This window comes from Triturus cristatus, chromosome 8, assembly GCF_964204655.1.
Source record: "Triturus cristatus chromosome 8, aTriCri1.1, whole genome shotgun sequence".
In the NCBI taxonomy this organism is placed as follows: Eukaryota; Metazoa; Chordata; class Amphibia; order Caudata; family Salamandridae; genus Triturus; species Triturus cristatus.
This window is the reverse complement of record NC_140591.1, coordinates 522,829,604-522,851,561: the sequence shown is the minus strand read 5'-3', so window position 1 is coordinate 522,851,561 and position 21,958 is coordinate 522,829,604. Positions and strand designations below refer to the sequence as shown.

The 21,958-nt window shown below is 48.3% G+C and overlaps 1 protein-coding gene across 3 annotated transcripts in view; it reads left to right on the top strand.

The window, feature by feature from the left end:
* Nucleotides 1-21,958, top strand: part of DIAPH3 (diaphanous related formin 3) — a 2,278,729-nt gene that overhangs the window by 1,202,977 nt on the left and 1,053,794 nt on the right. For all 3 annotated transcript variants that reach the window (XM_085621985.1, XM_085621986.1, XM_085621987.1), the window contains one exon: nucleotides 6,150-6,244. In XM_085621985.1, the coding sequence (XP_085478111.1) occupies nucleotides 6,150-6,244 (95 nt within the window). The remainder of the gene's footprint in view (nucleotides 1-6,149; nucleotides 6,245-21,958) is intronic.

Below are 21,958 nucleotides of genomic sequence, written 5' to 3'. Positions count from 1 at the left end.
CTGGGTATGGTGTATTTTCTTTCATTACCACACGCCAATGTTGAACACTGTCTGACCCTTTTTGAAGGGGCCTCAGGGTAGACATGGGCTACTTCCACTCATCCGTGGTGGTTGTGGTCCTTTGCCTCTTGTATCCGGTGGTCTCTTCTTACTTTGACTCTAACTGGCCTATGTTAAACCTTTTTTGTACTTGACTCTGAGTACTGAGGGCGACCAGTGACCTCTCTTAGTGATGTGCTCTTGGGCTGAGAGTTTAGAACTTAACAAGCAGCAGGCACAATTATATACTTTTCAGCCAAATATTTGTTTTAGAAAAGAAGGTAGTTTTCAATTTGCAGCAAAACTAAATGCTAGATAATTGAGTCACCTCAGTATACAACCTTGTTGTACGTTTTGCTAATCAAGGAAGTACTACACCACTCTGTCTTCCACAGTAATTGTCTTCCTTCCTTCTGAGGTGAGGATTTCTGCTACGAATATTCCAGATGCTAGGAAATAGGCAGGGATTAGGCATAGGTGCAGATTCCTCAAAGTTCTCTTGGATCTGAATTAAGCAACTCAGTTCAAAGTCTTTAAAGTGTTTTTCTGATAGACTTCTAACCGCAGATTCCTCACCCAGGTGTCAGACTGGATCCGGAAACATTTCCGTAGCAATTCCCTCCACTGCTGTCAGGTGGTGTCGTACAGCATCGTATTGTGGCGCTCCACCCCATCCAGCGATGACCTCTGGACCAATACAAATAGACCACTTGCACGTGCTGGTGTCAGTTTTTTTCTGTGCCAACAGATGTTGAACCTCCAGAAATCAGTAATAGATAGTGTGTGGAATATAAATATTGGCGTTTTATTGCCTATGTCCTGCAATAGTGCATTCTACAGAATGGGGTGGTGGGAGAATAGGTGAGGAATGTGTGGTTAGATAGTCTCTACCAAAAAAGATGTTACCAAAGGAATAGATACCAAAGCAGTACTTCCCTGGTGGTAGGTCTGTAGAATAGTTCCAACTAGGAAATCTTGCTGGACCAATTGACCACAATGATCATGCCGTCAAACCTGGCCTTCCAGGCATTAATACTTGGTGAACTTGTAGCGGGACACCCATGTAGGAGCCTGACAGATGTCCAAGACTGGCACACTGTGCGCTAGTGCTGTGGTAGCAGCCTTTGCTCTGGTAGAATGGGTACACAAGCGTTCTGGGTGTTGCCTCTTGGCTAGCTGTTAGCAGACGTTATTACATAGGCCAATCCTTGATTGTCCTCTTCTGTACCGTTTTTCCGTTTTTTGTTCCAGAGACACCAATAACTTTTGGCTTTGTCATAATTCCCTGGTTCTCTCGATATAAAAACTGGAAACCCTTCTTAGGGTCAAGGCAATGTAGTAGCTCTTCTTCCTCTGAGGGGTGAGGCAGTGCATATGACAAAGTGGTGGAATGCCCTACCAGGCTACCTTGGGAAGGAATGCTGCCTTGTACGAAGGAATAACTTGTCTGGAAGGAAGGAGGCATAATGAGGCACTGCTGATCAGGCCTGAAGTTCAGCTTTCTGGTAAAGTCTTAAGTGCAATTGTAACAATACCGCACAGAGACACCAGAGAACCCCCTCTAGCAGGGTGACTCTTAGATCGCTTTCTCAAGTTTGCCACTTCACTCCAACTGGGAAAATGCTGAGCAGCTTCTTCTTGGACAGCTGATCCTCCTGCAGAGCTAGGCACAATCCTTTCTAAGCAGGGAGGCTGGCTATGAGGCTTCTTCGGACAGATCCTGTGTTTCTACAGCAGAAAGTAGCGGCTTCTGGTGATGTCCCCTCACCTCAACGAGATTGGTTGTGAGGCAGACTGTAGCCAAGGTAGTATAGCAGCTGTCTATGTATTCAGTGGATCATCCTCTTCCTTGAACAAGAAGTAATTCAGATTAGAACAAAGTGGAGCATATTTTGTGTTATACACATTTTCCAGACACAGCTGTTGGCCCACTGTAACAGACTTCAGAGCCGGTTTAAGTCTCTCAAGTATCCTCCTCAAGCTGCTCTCCAGGCACAGTCTTTGTGTAAAATGCCACTTCTTACTGCATGCAGCTTTGGAGCGGTCTTCAAGTAGGAGCACCACAACATCGGCACAACAAGTGTGAATGGCTAGTGTCCGCTTTTCTGAAATAGTAATTGAGGAAAGACCAAAAGGTTGGCCTAACCTAGAATCTTCCTCAAAATTACAAAAGCAGGGGGGACTGGGAGGTAATGGAGAAAGGTCCAGTACCCGTGCTCCCAATGTCTACGTGTCAGTCACTGGAGTGTAACTGTTCCTAGAAAACAAAGCTGGCCTATTAGGTCGGTAGAAGTATAGGTGAAAGAAGGCATAACTCCTTCAAAGGTTATTGCTTGGATATATAGAGGTGAGAGGGGGGAATTACTCCTTGTTAGAGAAGTGCTCTCACACACCCAAGCGGGTGTCATGCTTCATCATTGGGCGTTGCTCCTCGTGGGGGTGGCGCTGCTGTCCCCCACGGGCCCCGCGAGAGGGCTCTTTGTTGGAGATCTTTTTTAGAGGAACGCCACAGTTGTGAGTCTAGGTGTATGGGGAGTGGTATGAGTGAGTTAAAAATATCGTATCCTCTTCGCCTATAGTCCACATTGCTGTTGGGGGCCATATCAACCTGAAATGCTTCATATAATTGCATTGTCAAAGGGTTCCCCCATTCATCATAATGACACCCAGACCCCAACACAGGAGACTTAACTGGTATCCAATTTTGTATCCATCTGGTTGACTTCGTTATCTAGTATAATTGAAACAAATGTCCCTGATGCACTCCAAACCTCATCCATGACTTCACCTGAAATCCCATGTCCCGCCATTTCCAACATGTGACCTATTCCCACGCAAAGTCCTTGTATCCACCTTATTATTATTTCCTCCGTGATCAACAAAATATGTAACGCCACACGGTTCCTCCAATCGCCTAATGAATACAGCTGGCCCACGCACACTTTATTCACATTTAGCACTATGGGATATCCGACCTAGGCCGGATGTTGGACGAATAGTGCAGGAAGGTAGGATCCTTCTGCATGATTACCCCCGCCTTTTGCCTGGTGCTAAGCTGTTTTTGACTAGTCTGACTGGGATCCTGCTAATCAGGACCCCAGTCTCTCTGCTTTCTTCCTTAAATTGTTATGTTTAGTACTTGAGTACATCCCAGATTGGATACTGTGGTATCCTTATCAGTCCCTAGTATATGGTACTAAGGTACCCAGGGCATAGGTACCCCAAAGGTCCCCCATTGGCTGAAGCATGCATTATGCCATCCATGGGAGAACATTCAAAATGGAAATACAGGCCTTCCATTGCTGCCTGTGTAAGCTGGTGCTTGCACCACTTACTAAAGATATAGGTTTCTTATATCTAGGGTCACTGCACTTAAAACCTATAAGTTACCCCTATAGCAGACCTTTGCAATACTGAAGGCTGCAGATCAGAGACCTGATTCTGCCCTACTGCTGCTGAGCCAAGCTCGAGCAGGGGAAGGCAGAACAATAGGTATCCTGTCACAGGGAGGTGTGATCACTTCCCAGACAGGATTTAGTGTAATGGGGCCGGGTGGTTGCACTTTCCAGTGCCACTAAGTCTGCATGAGGGGCACATTTGGTGCCTCCGTGCATAGTCCAGTTCAAACCAGCGCAAAGCCATTGGCTCCCTCTTTGGCATGAAACTGGACAAAGGACATGGGATTCAAGTCAGACACCACTTCTACTTCTACCGTCTGGGCACTCTGGACTTCGCTGGAGTTCGTTTTGGCTCGACTTCATCTCCCTTCAGTCTGCTGCATCGTCTGTGCCTGTGCACCTTACAGAAACCTTCCAAGTCCTGTGGGTATCAAAGACGTCTGAAGGAATCTCCCTTTAAGTGAATGAGTCACTTCCCTGCATTTGCAGGCACCGCAACTAAGCTGACCAGTCTGCTGATCCTGAGCTCCTCCGGACTCCGAAAGGTTCTGCTACACAGTTGGTGGTTCTCCACAGCTCTCGAGCCCTGCCTTGCCCTCTCACCAAGTTTGAAGCCAGTATCCCTCGTGGGAGCCGCAGGAACCAAACCCCTGTGCACCGTGTCGACTTGCAGTTGCAAAGGCTTGTTGGCTTCCTTCCACCAAGATCTTCGGGCTCTAAGTAGCCGCAACCTCAAGCACCTCCAGTGACCAAAGTCTTCATCCACAGCGCATCGTTTGCACCGTGGCCTGCATCTTTTGGTGAGCCGCTCAAGGTCCTCTTGCCGCTCCAGTGCCTCCTGCCTGTGGGTCCTGTTGAGTGTCATCTTTGCTTCTTTTGGGCTTCCTTGATTGCTCGGGCTTGCCCTGACTCTCCTGCTTGTGGTGAGTCCCCTGGACCTTGCTGGTCCCAACATTGCACCTTCTTTGGCTTCTGCGTTGGTTGCACTTGCCAAGGTTTGTTGGTGCTCCCGCCGGACACCGACCCCTCAGCACTCAACATCCAACGTGGGACAGCTCGTGCACGCCTGCTGGTCTTCCTCAGTGTCGCCTGATGCTCACAGCTGCAGAGTCAAGGTAATCGTCAACTCTCCTGCAGCTCCCGACGTTGGTGGGCATTTGTCTTCCAGACCTCCTGGTCACTCCTGAGTGACATAGACTCTGGCCTCTCTGCTTGCAGGTACCTCTCAACTAGAATCCACCTTCGGACACTTTCTCCTCCTTCAGCAGCGGCACATTGCTGAAGTCCTTCATTGGGTTCGAAGGCGGTTTCCGACACCACTTCACACCTATGGCCCGGCTTCCCTGGTGTAGATAATGTGGGTACTAGGGTATTCACGGGTGGGGTTGTTTGGCTCTCCAACATTCTGTCTTCCACGGGGTTTCTTCAGGGTCCACTGGGAAGGGTCTTTAAGCTCTAAAATTCCAACAGTGACTTACATGTTGATTTGTACCGAGCACACACTCGTGTTCCCACACTGCGCACACACTCCATGGGGCAATTAGTCACTCACCTTGGGTGGTTCCTTGTGTCCCCAGCACATCTACGTCCTCTCGACACTGTCTTGACCCAAGTCGTGGTTACTATACCACTTTCTTAGTATATGTTTCTTAAAGCAGTATTGTTCTGATTGGAGTTAAGGTACAATGTTTTTTCTTTGTGTAGAACAATGTTTAATAACTTTTTGACTCCTGTGCCACCCCAGGAGATCCGTCCCCTGCCCCAGCTCCTCCCCCAAATCACTTCTTGAAGCAGATTTCCTCGGCCTAAGTATTTTGAATCTCCAAACAAGACACAAAAAAACTCAAGTATCGATCAAACAGATACACAACGCCATTAAATACAAATATCGAAATTGTTATTTCCAAAATGTTTTTTTTCTTTTTTATTTCAAAGAAATTTAATATTTTTTTTGTAAACAAAAGGAACAAGGGAAAAACAATAGGGCTTAGTAGTAATCAGATAAGAAACCAAGGTGGGGCCCATCAAATCAGGACTAGTTAAAATATAATTATAATAAATAAACAGACAGAAGACAAAAGGAGTGATGAATGGCCAGGAAGTGTGCTCTTCCTATACGCTATGGACCCGTAACACAAAGCTATATGCTAGAACCTAGCACTACATTTTGTCTCTTTATGTTGGTGCGTCCCAGTGCTTAGCTTGCCACCACCAATCTCCCATACTAGATTCTGTGTGTTGTACTTCCTTTACATTTACAGAGTGCGTTTCGCTTTTTTATGTACATGTTCTTTATTAATCTGTTAATCGTATTCAATTTTCAAAGCAGTCGGGGACCTCCAGAGTAGGCGTCGTGGACCCCAGGTTAAGAGCCACTGGTCCAACAATGAATTCCAGTGGGGACATTATTACCTAGTTAGCAAATGAACTTTGTTCTAAAAGTAGGTACTCGCAGCATGCTGCACTTTGTAATAAACAGTTACAAGCAGTAGCCTCGCGCAAGTCTCCGGATGGCTCCTTTATTGTTAGTACTCTTCAGTGACTTTTTTGTGATGGAAGTCCGTCGCGAGTCCCTAGAGAGCATTTTCATGTTGAAAGATTAGACAGAGCTATGTTGCCGCGTTAAAGGAAAACCTTTGATATGCATTGGCTGCCAAAGAATAGATACATGTATGTGGGCTCACTTTTCTCTTGTTCCCCATCTCTTTTCAGCCATTTTTCTGGGTTCCTTCCGAATGCCTTATGAGGAAATCAAAAGAATGATATTGGAAATGGATGAAACACAGTTGACGGAGTCCATGATTCAGGTAAGCATATTCACAAACAGTTAAAATAACGATATTGCAGTGTAACCATTAAGAGTAGGCATGTAATTGCAACATGGTCAAAACAAATCCTAAAGCTGCAGATCTCACTGCTGCATAAGTGGCTGCCTTAGCATACTCTGTATTTGATGATAGCCAGTAGCAAAACGGTGCCAGTGAGGCATTGGTGCAGTTTAGCCTTGAGTCTTTGATATGGCAAGTTTAAAGTTAATGGTCTTGGTTTACAAAATGTCATTGTAATAAAATATCACAAAGGCTGTACCATCGCGAATGCATTCTGATTAAGGTAAGGCTATCTGAAAAGTGTGCATGTATGTTTTCAACTTTGACAAACATTAAACGTAAAGTCATTTGGGTATCCGTGAAAGCGAGTAGACCAACCATCCTTCTCATGCTGGTCTTCTACTGTATGAAACCAGGAGGTTGTAGTCCTCAGTTTTCAGATGTAGCTTCTCCATGTTTCAGATGTTGTTTACCAAAGACAAATGATGGAAAGTGGTAACAACGTGGGCACCAGCAGTGTTCCACCGTCATATGAAATTGTGAGCGAATGGATCTAAAAAATAAACCAGCCACAGAACTCCTGGCCCACAGAGAAACACTTACTCTCACATTATTCCTACCGACACTTAATTGGAGAAGAAAAACGATTATCTGTTTGCTCCGAGTGTTTACATGTTTAGTACCCTTTGGAGAGTCAAGTATCAATTCTTCAACTTTGGTTTGAAGCCAGATTTCTAGTAGAGAATTGAACTGTATCACAGTGTAAATGCCGTTTGCGAGAGATCATTATTGTAGTTGCAGACAGGGATTTATGATTAACTGGGCTTTGTAATCTTAATCCGTTCCTATCCCAGCATTTCCCACATTGTGCATCGGTCTCACCAACTTCAATACTCTGGCCTCTTTTTCGGGCTAGTCCTGAAAATCTCTCTCATTCTGATTACCGGCAACTTTGGTGACTAGTTTATAGGTCCTTTCCAAATGACTGTCAAAGACTCAAATAGCCATTTATTGTTTTTGGACCATTAAAGATTGAGGGCCCAAAACTTTAATGGGGATATTTAATACAAAGTTTTTCTTTTAACTGAAGAACATTTTCTTATTGGACAGAAAAGCAACGTGATTCAATTAGATATTTTCAAGAAACACATTCCCACATGTTCAAAGAGCCCAAACATTTCTACAATAGGTTTAGAGTAACTTGACAAAGCATAACTACAAGACAGGCCTAGATAGGAGAATAATAAAGAAAGGCAATTAAGTATACAGACAAGGAAATGGAGGAGAACCATAAGCATCAAATCACCGAAATGCCAGGGGTAGCGGAAGTGACATAACACACCTTTTGACCTCCAATTTCTCTCACACACATGCTTGTATATACACACATTGACACCTGCACACACTAACCCGCAAGCATGCACACATGTAAAAGCATGTTTTTCCTTACCTCAGCTGCCAGGGCAGACTATATTCCAGCTAACTAATTGTACTCCAGTTTTTTATTGCACTAATAGTGAATAATGAAACATTATTCACTGTTAGTGTAATAAAAAAAATGTTGAGAAAAGAAAGAGAGAGGCGCTCCATCTAGGACGTGCTGCCACTGTATTTCTGGCACTGATTTTGCTACCTCTGAAGCCAGGGGTCGCAAGGGCAGTGCCCCAGTGGTCGCATCTGTGACCCCTGGCAAACACTAAATAACGTCCATGAGGGAAACACAGAGGAAGGGTATAGATAAAGATGTTCTGTGGTGTGGACGGACATATTTTGAATATACATAGAGAATCCAAGAAATTTAAAAGACTGCAATAGAACATGATACAACCAGTGGAGGAATGTATACATAGTAATACCGTTACATAATAATATTAAGTCTGGGTTCCATGGTCACCACCAAAAGCCAGTTGTCCAGAACACTCACTCTGCCAGTGTTGAAAGAGAGACAACGTCTACTCTACCTCTACTGCTCCTGTCGTGGTGTACTGTTAAATCACTGCAAGGGTGGAGGCCCACCCGGGAGTGCAAAGAAAAGGGTCTGATTATTGCCCAGGACCAACGCTGGGAACCAGGAGTTGCGCGCTACAAGGTCGGTCGGGTTCCTTTAGGCCGCTGTAAAGTTCGGCTAAAGTCCTCTGCATCGCGCTGTGGACATAGAAGCAGTCCGCAGGTAGGGCCCAAGTGGGGGAGAGGGTCTTTAAGTTGGTCATAGCAGCAGTCCTCTAGGCCCCCCCGCCACCTACGCTGCCACCGAGACTCAATGGAGGTCGCCGGTATTGGGCTTGAGTAGAGTGGGAGACCCCGACGCAATCTCCCCAGTCACTAGGTTTTCCAACAGGGTTTCGCAGGACCAATGCTCACTTAGCCTCCAACCAGGCCCCCGGGCGCTTTAAGCAGAAGAGTCATTCAGTCTGGGCCTGCTGTACCTCCCATGCAGAAGGGCCGTATAGGATAAAGGACCCCTGGGGACGCAGTGCTTCACACGGGTCCCCAACCCAGGGGGTCCACTCCAAGGGGCAGAGAACAGCTCATCAATGCAGCGCAGGGTATCGCAGGACTGTCCCATTGATCATCAGGTCTGCCCCCACGTGGCCGGGAAGGGGCCCACGAGCCCCAGGCCTCAATACAGGGAGAAGGCGGGGCGCATGATCCTGCTGCTCGATTGCTGCAGCCGATCCCCCTTACCTCCAACGTCATTGTTGAACAGCCATCCCAAGAAGCTCTCTGCCGCAGAGCCGACTATGGGCTAGGGCCACCCCGGGGGACTGCAGGTCAGGTCCGGCCATGTGTCGCTAGCTCGAGGGAGGGGCCGTGGCCTTTATCCCCCAGGCTGCCCCATGGGTGCCCAAGCAGCCTCCAGGCACTGCCTCGCCCAGGGCAGGCAGACGACTCAAGAGCCTGCCCACTCTCTTTCAGAGCCCTGCCCCCATCGGGGCTCTGTCGCATCCGTCTGCCATGAGGAAGGTGGGAGCCGGGGTACAGGGCTCCAATCAGGGCCAGTCACACAGTCCGCGGTGCCACCCAGATCCAGGCCGGATCGATGCAACAGGCGAGGTGAGGCAACCCTGGACTCGCAGGCTGAGGCCAAGGATCAAAGATGGCGCATCCCGTTCCTGCAGAGGCCCTGCGGTCGAGTCCCCGATTTCGATCACCGAGCCATCCCAACGGCTGCAGGGGCGACCAGGACTCCCCGCTCGGTGGCGAGAGGTTAGTGTGTGGACCTCAGCCCGGGAAGGAGCTTCAGATAGGGCGGATGTGTGAAGATAGCCGAGAATGCCAGACTCACTCTATTCGTGGCTAGGCAACGCCCCACAACCTTTCCTTTTTAAAAAGTCGGTAGTGTTGAATTCTCTGAAAGGTTTAATTTACTTGTTTCCTGTCACTGTTTTTGTTCCTCAGTGTTAGACCTGGCACCTTGGCGTGAGTTTCCCTTCCACTTTTTGCTGATGTGCCTCATTGTGTTTTGTTGGTGTTAGCTGCTCAGGGCACTGTGCCACTGCTAATCAGTGCCACAGTGCAAGTGCTCCCTTTGAAAAGTGTATACATTGATTGGTGCTCATGTTTGGCTTATTTGGTTTACTATCAGCCCCTAGTATAGTGCACCAGGAGTGCCAGGGCTTGTAAATACAAATGCTGCTGGTGGGCTTGCAGCACTGGTTGTGCCACCCACAGAAGCGGCCTAGTAAAATGTGTCTAGGGTCTGCCATTGCAGAACCTGCGCGCGGTCTGGTACTGTCGCGCTGATTGCGCAAGTGCACCTACTTGCCAGTCCCCAAACCTTCACTTAACTACATATTAGTCACCCCTCTGGTAGGCCCAAGGGCAGGGTGCATTGTAGGTATAAGGTAGGACATGCCCTGATGTGTGTGGCATGTCCTAATAGGGAATTACAGCCATTTTCGTTTTTCACTATTGAGGGCTACCTGCTCTCCATAGGCCAGAATGGGCTGCTGGAATTACTACACGCTGTAATCCCGGTGGACTCAGAGAGCATGGTAGAAAGTCAAGTTTAGTATGCCTGAACTCAGAATAATAACATACTTCTTTTAGTAAAATGTATTTTAATATCCTGTGTTTGTAAATACTACTTTTAGAAAGTTAGTATTTACTGACCTGGCCATTTCAGTCCGTCTCTGCTGTGTGTGTGTTCTGCCTAGTAACAGTGAGGAGCCGGGCTGGGGAATTCCAGGAGACAGTCTGGCTGCCAGGTGGTGGGTAGAGAGATTACACCAGGATGGGTGGGAGGAGTACACCTTGACTCTGAATAGACCTGTGCTCTACCACCACAATGCCGGCTCCGCCCCCTGTGGAGCGGCTGATGTCTCTGCCCTGCTGCTGAAAGGAAAGAGCAGAGTCACCACAACAAAGTGCTCCAAAACTGGACTGAGCCAGGCCCAGGCCCCCTGGTGACAAAGAACAAAAGAATTGGTGTATAAGAGAAGGAGCCCTGCTCCTAAGAAATCAGATCCTGTTTGCGCCAAGAAGAAACTCTGCCTGAAGGAGAAGGACCTGGAAAAGCTGCATGGAGGAGTAGTGTCTCTATGAATGAAAGACTGGCCTGCGGTGGGTGCCTGACTGCTGGAAGGAGAGGAAGAAAAGACTAAAGGAAAAGACTTTTTGAATCAACTTGTGCTTTAAAACAATCTCCAAGGGCTTGCTGGTGAACTTGCCCCCTGAACTGCGCCCCAGGAACAGTGGGCGCTACCTCCCCCCAAGAAGAAGAGAAGCTGCTGGAGGCGATCCCGTAACGCTGACCTCAGAGAACCTGTGTGCTCCTCTCTCTCCGAGCACCGCGACTTCTGCCACCGGGGCTATTGCGAGCACCGCAAAGGCCTGCCTGCCTGGCCCGAGCACAGCAAGCAATCGCCCCCCGAGCCGTAGCTCATACCACAAAGAAGAGACCCCAGACGTCCAAGCGCCGAGCCTCTGCGACCCTGCGCCGCTGAGATCCCTGTAAGGACACCAAGCACCTGGTTCACCACCCAGAGCGAAGCAGACAGCGCTGCGACGCGCTAGGAATCACCCCCGAGCCGCCCCTCCTGCTTCTGAAACCTTCGTGGCAGCTGAGATCTTCCCGAGCGCCCCACGAAGCCTCGCCGTCCCCTGGAGATCCGGGACTACAGCGTGACGTGAGACACCCTTGTGCGGGACTGCTGAGGCCGCCACGAACCCCCCCCCCCCCTTTCAAGATTCAAGGTACTGTCCAACTACGAGCGCGCTCCTACGAACCGTACTGGCCTTTGTACGGTCCGTACTGACACTGGCGCCGTGCTACGCCACTCACGCGTGAAGTGGGAGCTTTAGCACAAGTCGCATCAGCTGTTCAGCGAAGGTACGGTCCGTACTCCATTGAAAGTATAGGACGTTGCCCACGCGGGAAGCGTGAGGTTTGGAAAGAGGCGTACCGGACGTGTACGACGCGTACCTACGAGGGTACGGTCCGTACGGTTCACGTCCAGAGTACGCGCGCTCACGCGAGAAGCGTGAGAAACGGCAAGACACGTTTAAAACCTTGTACGAAGCGTACCAGAGGCGCTACGAAGCGCACAGACCCCCAAAGAAGCTCATTTTAAATAGAAATCTGCCATTTTAAGAACTGTGGACTGCCTAAAAGCAATACAAGTAACTGGAACTTGATTTAAGTGAAGATCTGTATTTTTGAAAGCCTGCTTAAAGAAATCTTTTATATAAAGAACTTTATTTTTACATAAATACAGCCTTGTGTCTCTGTGTGGTGGGTTGGTGGTTATTGTGTGGGACATCTTGAATGCTTAACCTAATGCCCTCTGGAATCTAGCCTGACTGCTCGCGCCACGTTACCTAGAGGGTGAGCAGGGGTTATTTTTAAAGAGGTAATCCTATGCCCTGACTTAGAGGAAAGGGTCTCTGCTTGTCGCAAGTGCATACCTGCGCCAACCAGAGACCCCGGATTCTAACACTCAGTAGTATATGAATCATCTGTTGACATTTTTGATGTTGTCTCGTTTTTTAGGTCTTGCCTGACCCAGCGCATGCGCTGGTCTGGTGCGACTTTTTGAGCGGGCTCCAAAAAGTGCTACCAGGCCAGCCTAGAGCTACAGTGCATGTGCGCGGGCACACGCGCCCCGCGCTTGACCGTGATTACTTTCACTTTCACGGCCGCTTAGATGTTTTGATCGCGATCGCTATCACTTTCGCGGCCGCTTGGCATTCCCAATAGGTCTCGCTTTTGGGACCTTATAAGTATTTAGTTATGCAACTGTTGCATGGCTAAACACTTATAAGGTCCCAAAGGCGAGACCTATTGGCTATGCCAATGCTTGTTTATGATGCACCTTTTCCTGTTGAAATGTGTGCTTTGATGGCAGTTTTTAGGTCTCGCTGAGCCCAGCGCATGCGCTGGCTCGAAGAGACATTTTGTATGTGGGAATTTCAAAGTGCTGCTGGCTGGCCTAACGCTTGCGTTCACGCGATCGTGCACGCGCGCAGCTGGCTGCCAGCAGCACTTTGAAAACTCGTGCGTCATCGCGATTGCGATCACTTGCTTTCAGAGCAATCGCGATCACAATGACGCACGCGCACACACAACTCCCGCTTCTCCCACTCCCCCACCACATATTGCGTCTCCAGCCGCTCGCGCGCGGCAAACGCTTGTTGTTCTTGGGTTTGTCCCTCCTCTGCAGCATGGACCCATTACTTGTGTTTCTTCTGTTGTCTCCTTCGTACGTCTCCTACGTTTGCTGTGCTTGCTACCCATGTGCTTTCCCTTTGCCTTCACGTGTTTATCTGACCCCTGCGCTACTTTTTCGACTGCATTCGCCTCCACTTCTGTGTTGCCCTCTTGTTCGTTTGCTCCCTCCACGTACCTGCTTCTCCATTTGCCCCCCTCCGTGTACCTTTCATGCTTCCTTTGTGTTCCTTCCCCACCCATGACCCTCCTTCTGTTTATTCCACCTACGTCACCCTTGCTGCCTCCCCTTACCTCAGTATTGTTTTGCCCTTCCCCTACTGTTTCTTCCCTCGCATTGCTTTCCTTCACGCTGTGCGTTCCATACTCCTCATTGTTTCCGCCAACCCCATGTTGCTTTTTTTTGGCCAATTATTATGAATAATTGTGCTGTAAAATTAATCCTTTGGTCCCATTAAAAAATATCGGAGCTTATTTAAAAGCCCCTTGCGCCGCTGGTGCGTCACGGAGCTTGTAAATAAGCCCCATCATGGAAGGTGAGCCCTCCCAAGCCCGTAGGGCTGTGCGTGTTGCCTTTGTACGTGAAATACGGGGCTGCCTGGAATTAAATATTTTCCAGGGCTGCTTTTAGATTCTAGTCCATTCCTGCCAGCTGGCCATGAGTTTGTCACCAGTGTGTGAACTGAGCTTAGCGCCCAAGGCCAGCGCAGTGATTGGCCCACGCGCTTGCTGATGTGAGGTGTGTGCGCGTGAAGTATGCACGCCTGCAGGGCACGTGGTGGTATGCAGGCACCGGGGACCGTGATCTGCGGCTTGCCTTTCAGGAGGCGCCAACGAGGTTACATAACTTGAACAGACTTGCATAGGCTCTGAATCGGTACGTGTTTGTGTATATCGTGCAGCAGTTAATAAAAAAATATCTTATACACCTTTAAAAAGCTGTGCTGAATCACCTGCGAGGTCGAGAGTTGTTTTGACGACTTTCCACTGTGTTATCTCAGCAAAAGGTAAAGGCGCCACGAAGAGCTGAATTCTCACACATGTAAGTAGCTTTTTATAAATTACACATTAAACACTGGGAGTTAAATACTGTTAGAAGGTTTTAGGCATGAGTAGTAGAAGGGTTTTTACAGTGTCACGGCGAAGGACGGGTCTCATCTGTGAGCAAACGTTCCCCATCTCGGTCCAAAATGTCTCTGTATGAATGGTTATGTCTCAGTCGGGCGCAGTCTCTCTAATTACACTGTTCGCTTCTCCTTCTCTCTCTGTCTAGCCCTGTCTCTCTAGTTGTTTCGCTGTTTTAAGGTATCTTTCTTTCTCCATATCTCTGGGGCTGATCTACAAAATCATTTATAAGTATTGGAAATAGTACCCCAGGAGTACACTTTTAGGCACTTGTCTTTGTGAATTTGATAATTATGGAATGGTTAAATAACCCAACATTCATTAAATTTTGACAGGTCAAATCTTCTGAAATTTAACAGGGGCAAACATACGGTATTTACTGTGTCATGCACATTTTGATGTGTTAAACATAAAAATCCACACGTTATTCGCCATTCATAATAGGTGTTATTTATCACACCCGATAAATAACATACCCCATGGTATCATTATTTATTGGGACAATAAATAGCGCCTCAATTCGTAATCAGGCCCTCTACGTACTCATTGTATATGAAGATCTATTGAATATTGACATTTTACTCCCATTTTAGATGTTTCTGGGCCAATCCAAACAATCATTTGCAATGCAATAGGTCTCGCAGTTACGAGAGTTTCAGCTATTGGCATTGTACATAACAATGCCTTTTATTTATGTTTTTAAAAAGAAAAACAAAAATAAAAAGTATTATTATTTGCAATGTCAATAGCTCAAACTTGCGTAAATGCGAGACCTATTGCATTGCAAATGCTTGTTCTGGTTGCATTAAGTTCAGTTCGATTGGTTGGAGCATTTCAGGCCTTCTCAGCCAGCCTACCTTCCACATTTTTATGCTCGGATAAGTTGGTTCTTTTCATCTGCCCATCCTTATTACCCAAGGTGGTTTCTGCATTTGATATGGTTAAGTATATTACCCTTAAATATTTCTTCCCTCCACATTCAACAGAGGAGGAGGAGCAACTGTTGACTGGACCCTAGGCAAGAGATATCTTAGCACACTCGTCAGGAAAAAGGGGTGGCTGATAAGCACTGTGTGGGCTTCGCTGGGTTAAAGTGTCAAAATGCACCATTGTGTACTGTCCCATTCTCGGTCTCAAGATATGCTCTGCATTGGACAAGTAAGATCTGCGGAAGGCATTTGTGTTGATTCCACTCTACAGGCACGACTGCCTCCACAGCTTTCTCCACAGGCCTTTTGGTGGTTTACATCGGGCTTGAGGCTCCGTGTCATCTCTGTATACTTTGCCAAGTGCGGCTGACTCTTGTCTCACCAGTCTGATGAGCCAGATGTGAGAAGAGACTGTCGTGATGGCATGGTACTGGCAACTTTCATCATGGCAAAAACAGAAGTGACTTTGCTTGGAAATGATGGTCTTTTCTTTCCGGTCCCCATGTCTGGCAGTGTGCTTGAATGTGTTGGAGGGGCTATTGCTGAATGTTTGCATTGCTTGCTTGGCTGGATTGGTAGCAGGATGTCTGCTTCTCCATAGCTGAGGAAACAGAGTGGCTCCAATTCTTCATATTTGTTTGGTCCGCCCAAGAGGACAGAGAAGTTGTTACAGCATGCTGTGTACTGAAATCTCCTCCTGATTCCTTTTGTATGTGGCACGTCATTTTATTTTTTAATACTAAATCATTCCCTCTGAGTATAAGGTGAAGCTGCAATTCTTTATGATGTTGATGAGGTAAACGTTGATTAACCGGATGTGAACATTTACGAAGTTTACATACATTAGGAAACTGAAAAGATAAACTAGCAAGGTAATACTAAGCTGACCTCTTCTGATGTAGGCAGGGTGGAGGGCGATATAAGAGGCCAAGTGAACCACTGGACTTCATCTTTGCTGCCATTAAACTCCGGAGAAGGTAATTTATGAGTTTTTGCAGGTATCAAGTCACAGCTGGAAGACTTACACTTTAATGAAATGTATGTGGCACCAGTAATGGGCACAAATACTTGTGTGTGCCTAAATTGAGACCTTTAAGAGAAACACAAGGGCACCCAAAGCAATAGGACAGGGACCTTGGGAAGTAACGTATTATAGGAGACACTGGTCCCTGAAAACGAGGAATATTCACAAAAAACAATGAATATAGCCAAAATTGGTGCTATATTATAGCCTATGTCCAGCCGGACAAGGCAACTTTAATAAGAAACAATAGTTAGCAGTGATCAAAGGGATGTAAGCAAAATGTTGGTGGGACACAAGCCTGTATCCTGTGGCTTACATATCAAGAGGACATAATATTTCGGAAAAACATACAGGCAATTGCAGTGATGTTTCTATGTCAGAGAATACTAGGTAGTGAAACATCTTAGTATAAAACTTGCCACCTTCACCACATTTCATACACATAGATTGTTTAAGTGTAAGGTGAACCACATAGTCGACGACGTTTCGATCCTTAACGGGGGGATTTTAGGATCATCATCAGGACTAATTAGTATGAATTGCCAATTTTAAAATGCCTGAATAAACAATTAGTACAAAAAATGACATAAACAATGAGGCAGGAGAAAAATGGGGAGAAAGAAAAAGGAAACATGGTGGTTAAGGGTTAATTTACTTCCCAAGGTCCCTGTCCTATTGCTTTGGGTGCCCTTGTGTTTCTCTTACTGATTAAGCGCAATCGCTGGATTGCAAGGGCTCACGCTCTTATTCCCCCTTCTTTTTGAAAGTGGGTCACTTTCCTCTCCTTCTGACTACCATATCTAGATTCCCCCCACTCCCTCCCCTTTCCTTGTCATGTCAGATCACGCACCTCTCTACACAGATGAATACATTAAGAGAATTCTAGAAGGCCCTTCCCTCTTTACTGACTCCACTAATGTTCCCCAAGAAATCAGTTCCACTTTATCTGAACAACTGGAAAAAACCAAGAAAAAGTCTGTCAGGTTGCAACTCATGATACGGATGCTTACAGAATACTTAAAAGCGAATATTATCCCTACCGGCCTCCAAGTTAGAAACGTACCTGGTATTTTCACAGATATCCCAAAATACATCACTAACTTTAGCTATATTAGTACAACCTGCTCGAGACATTGGCTAGTTCTAGGCATAGACACAGCGACAGAAGAACTCAAAAAAACTCTGGATGAGATAACAGACATTGAAAGACAAATTACAACCAGTGACACTATATCAGATAGCAAGAAACTGCTAGAACAAATACAGAAAACAGTGGACGAATTCTACAGAATAGAACAGAACAAAAAATCCACCAAAGTTAAAAAAGACATAAAATCCTACTCCACCGAACGCACTTACCCTTACCTGACTAAGGATTATTACACCAACAGGTCCTACAACAATCAACGTTACAATCGCCCTTGGGGTAGATTTAACAGAGGTAATACCCTAGTCGGATTTTCTGATACTTCAGTTGATTCGTCAGATAACTCAGATCCCGGAGAAGGGACTAGCAGTGGGAACAGGGCACTCCCCAATCCACAATCCTCAGCGCCCTCTTTTTTAGGCCGCGGCCCCAACGAACCACCAAGAAGAGGTGGGTTGAAACGTGCTCACTGGCAGAACCCTCCAGGAGAACGACAAACCCGACGCAATTACTACCGTTGGTAAATTGTCCCTCAGAACTATATAGTAGTAATTCCTCTAACCAGACACAAACCAACCTTCTACTCCCCATATTTAATCTTACTAAGCATCAATTGAATGACTACGAACTATCCATACTTAGCAAGGGCCTCTCATTTGTACCCACAAATAGGACCAACTTTCTCGACCTACAGACTGAAGTACTCAGGTTCTTCAGGAAGATTAGACTACAGAGCTATTTCTTACTTAATCCTCTCCCACCTAAAACATCTAATACCCCCCTTAGACCTCCATCCACTTTTTCCCCATCAGCAAGCATGGTTCCAGCTGAGGTTTCCTCCTTTGAGAAATTGGTCCTAAATGACCTCTCTCAACTAGCGACAGAACGCCAGTTCATTCCTTACAACATTGCACTGGAAGAGAAAACAGCACTGCAAACTCTCAAGTCCAATAACATGATGGTCATCAAACCTGCCGACAAAGGCGGTTGAATAGTACTACAGGATACCACCACCTATAGAAACGAAATACTGAGGCAACTAGGCAATACAGATCACTATTGCAAACTTCCTACCAATCCTACAAATGAACTTAAACAAATTATACAGCAGACAACCAAATCAGGTCTGGAACAAGGCTTCCTATCCAAACATGAATATGATTTTCTTAATGCCACGGCTCCATGCATACCAGTCATTTATACTCTACCAAAGATCCACAAGGACAGTTCAAATCCACCCGGACGGCCCATTGTATCAGGCTGCGGGTCTATCCTAGAGCCACTGGGTCTATATGTGGACTACTTCATAAAAATTTTTGTCCCATCCACTCCTTATTATGTTAGAGATAGTATGCAGATGATCACCCTAGTAGAAAATCACAGTTTCAATCCATCAACTGACACACTCTGCACCCTAGATGTGGAATCACTATACACAAACATCCCCCAGCGAGACGCATTACTTATCATTGAGAATACTCTAGATAGCCGCATCAGACCACACGCTGTCCCAACTATCTTCATTTTACAACTCCTAGAGATCTGCCTGACCAGCAACTTCTTTTTATTTGATGGACATTATTATCAACAAACCAAGGGTACATCCATGGGAGCAGTTTTTGCACCGAATCTGGCCATTCTATACATGAATGCCCTTGAGGTGAATCACATAATGGTCCAAGACAATCCCTTCCACTCTGCAATGACACATTGGAAACGCTATATAGATGACATCGTTTTTATTTGGCATGACACTGAAACCATGCTTGAGAATTTTCTACACTGGCTCAACAATAATTGTGGAGGTCTGAAATTCACACTCACACACAACAATACATCTATACCATTTTTGGACTTGAACATAACACATGATGATGGACACCTGACCACCAGCCTCTTTAGGAAACCCACAGAGCGAAATACTCTGTTAAAATACAATAGCAGGGGGAGGAGCCTAGCGCGCACCCAAGATGGCCGCGTAGGTGCGAGGCTCCCGAGGACCTCCGCGACCTCCTGCATAAATCCTGACCGAATCCTGTCCTAGATGAGGGGACTGTGTTTGTGAACCAGAGTTGAGGTGACGCCTGTTTTCCGTTTTTAATTCGGACCTCGGACACCGGCGGGAGCACCGATTAAGGTTTGCGGCCTTCTCCACGCCGGCCCCCCGTACTGGAGTTGTGGGGCGATCCGGCGACAAAGTGAATAACAGCGGCGGGCAAGGCTGGGTGACTCGCGCACCCCGCACTTTCGCTTTCGCTTTTGCGCCCTCCTTGCTGCCAGGCGAGGTAGGGTCGCGAGGAGGTGTGCGGTGGTGTGGCCTCGTTGGGGTGCCCTGCCGGCCCGCCGGCTGCGGTCCGTCCTGCGGAGCGGTGGTCGCCCCCCCCCGGAGCCCTTGAACGGGATTGTCTACCCCCTTTTTGAGGAGATTGGCTCGATTTGGGACCGCGACCATGGCCACAAAACAAGATGGCGACCGGGCTAAGGTGAAGTCGACCCGTCGTGGCGCGGCCCATCAATCCAACAATATGGACCGCTACACCCTCCAGAAGGGATCTCCAGAGGCGCTACGTAGATCCCCTACGGGCCCGACTGACGCTCCTGCTCTGCCCACGGACCTGACCCTCCGAGACGTCATGGGCGCCATCGCCGAGATGAAGGCCTCGGTGGACCAGCGCTTTGACACTCTGGCGCAGAAGATCGACTCGGTCCTCGTGGACGTGGGCCTCGCGAGAGCCGATCTCTCAAAAACAAATGACCGGGTCGATTCTTTGGCCCACTCTACCTCGGGCCTCACGTCCGACGTGGCGGCCCTCCAACAGGAGGTGCGCAGGCTCGGCCAGGCGAGCGCCCTGATGCATCGTCGACTGGAGGATTCAGAGGGTCGGGCCCGGAGGAATAATGTCCGCATCATCGGGGTGCCGGAGGGACGCGAGGCAGAGGCAGCGGATCTGTTTGTGGAGGACTTGGTCCTCACCCATCTCCAGCCTCGGGGGCTGAGTAAATTCTTTGCAGTGGAACGTGCCCACAGGGTCCCCGGGGGTAGGCCTAAGACCGGAGCCCCTCCGAGGCCTCTCATCGCCCGGATTTTCAATTTTCGGGACAGGGACGCTATCCTGCAGACCTCCAGGCTACAAGGGCCGGTCAGACTTGACAATATGGATATCAATTTCTATCCTGACTTTACTCCGGCGGTCCAAAAGCAGCGGCTGAGTTTTCTCGGTGTCAAACGTCGCCTACGGGACCTGAATCTCAAATATGCGATGCTTTTTCCGGCTAAGCTGAGAGTGGAGGTGGATGGCCGCACGCACTTTTTTGATCGTCCCGAGGCGGCCGGGGACTGGCTGGACACTCTGCCCGGAGATCGGGGCCGGGGGGGTGGGGGGGGGGAGCGGTTGGTGGGGAGGGCCCGCCGGATCAGGACTGAGGGACTAATGGTAGGCCTTGCTCTGGACTGTGTTATTGTCACCATTGACTGTTAGGGTAAGTTCCCCTCCTGCGGAGGTCGTGCGGGGTCTCTTGGGGGATCTCCCTCCTCCTCTGGGGGACTAGTTAGTTTTCTTTCCATGGGGCGACAGGCACACTGCACTTTGGGGGGGCTGTTCGGGCTCATGCAGGGGTGCAGGGTGGGGGGAGTTCTGTTGGGATGGGTGGGTTGGGGTGGGGTGTGGTTCGTTTCTACCGCAAGGCAAACCCTTTATTGTATTGGTTTTTTTGAGATGCTCTCGGGGGGACAAATGATGGCTTCTGTATGTGATGGGGGGTAGGGACCTGACGTTGTTGTCCTGGAACGTTAACGGACTGGGTGATAGGATTAAGCGGGGTGTGGTCCTGCAATATCTGAAACGGATTTCGCCTGATGTGGTCTTTTTGCAGGAAACACACCTCATTGGTAACTCCTATTGTGCCATGAACCGACGTGGTTATCGTTTGGTGGCCCACTCGGGCTTCACATCAGGCTCACGAGGGGTGGGCATTATGGTCAAGACTTCGCTCCCGCTAGAAATAGATGAGGTGCGCCATGATGAGAGGGGACGCTACACTGTCTTGGTGGGGAGAATGGAGGGCAAGGTAGTCGTCTTTGTCTCAGTGTACGTCCCACCGGGGTTACAGTCCACCACCTTTGCGGACCTGGGACGCCTCCTGCTTGACCTTCCGGGGGGGCTTCTGGTGGTTGGGGGGGACTTCAATGCGGTGGCTTCTGGGACTCTGGATCGCTATCCCCCTAGGGACCTCCCCCGGGCACAAGCGTGGCTGTCTGGCCTTTTGGACACGCTGGGATTGGTGGACTGTTGGCGTCTGAAGCATCCCACTCAGCTGCAGTACACCTTCCATTCGGGGGCCCATGGTAGCCTTTCGCGGCTTGATTATGTCCTTGTCCCTGCGGCCTATGCCGGGAGAGTGGGGGAGGTGCGCCATCTGGCGCGGGGTATCTCAGATCATTCCCCACTCCTGTTGCACTTTGATGTCTTCCCGAGGGGGGAGGGCAGGGTAGCTCCAATCAATGCCTGGTACCTGCGCGACCCCACTATTCGTGCTGACTTGATTAAATCCTTGCAACGGTATTTTGAGGAGAATGTGGGGTCTGTCCCGTCTGCCATTTCCCTGTGGGAGGCTTTCAAGACTGTGCTTAGAGGGGAGGCCCTCTCCTTTATTTCCCATGCCCGGAGGCGCGCACAGGAGGAGGTGACCCGGGTGGAGGCCGAAATCACTGAACTGGAGGGTGATCTGGGGAGGGGGGTGACTGACGCTGCGCTGCACGTTCTACACCTTAAGCAGGCGGCCTATAGGTCCCTCGTCACGG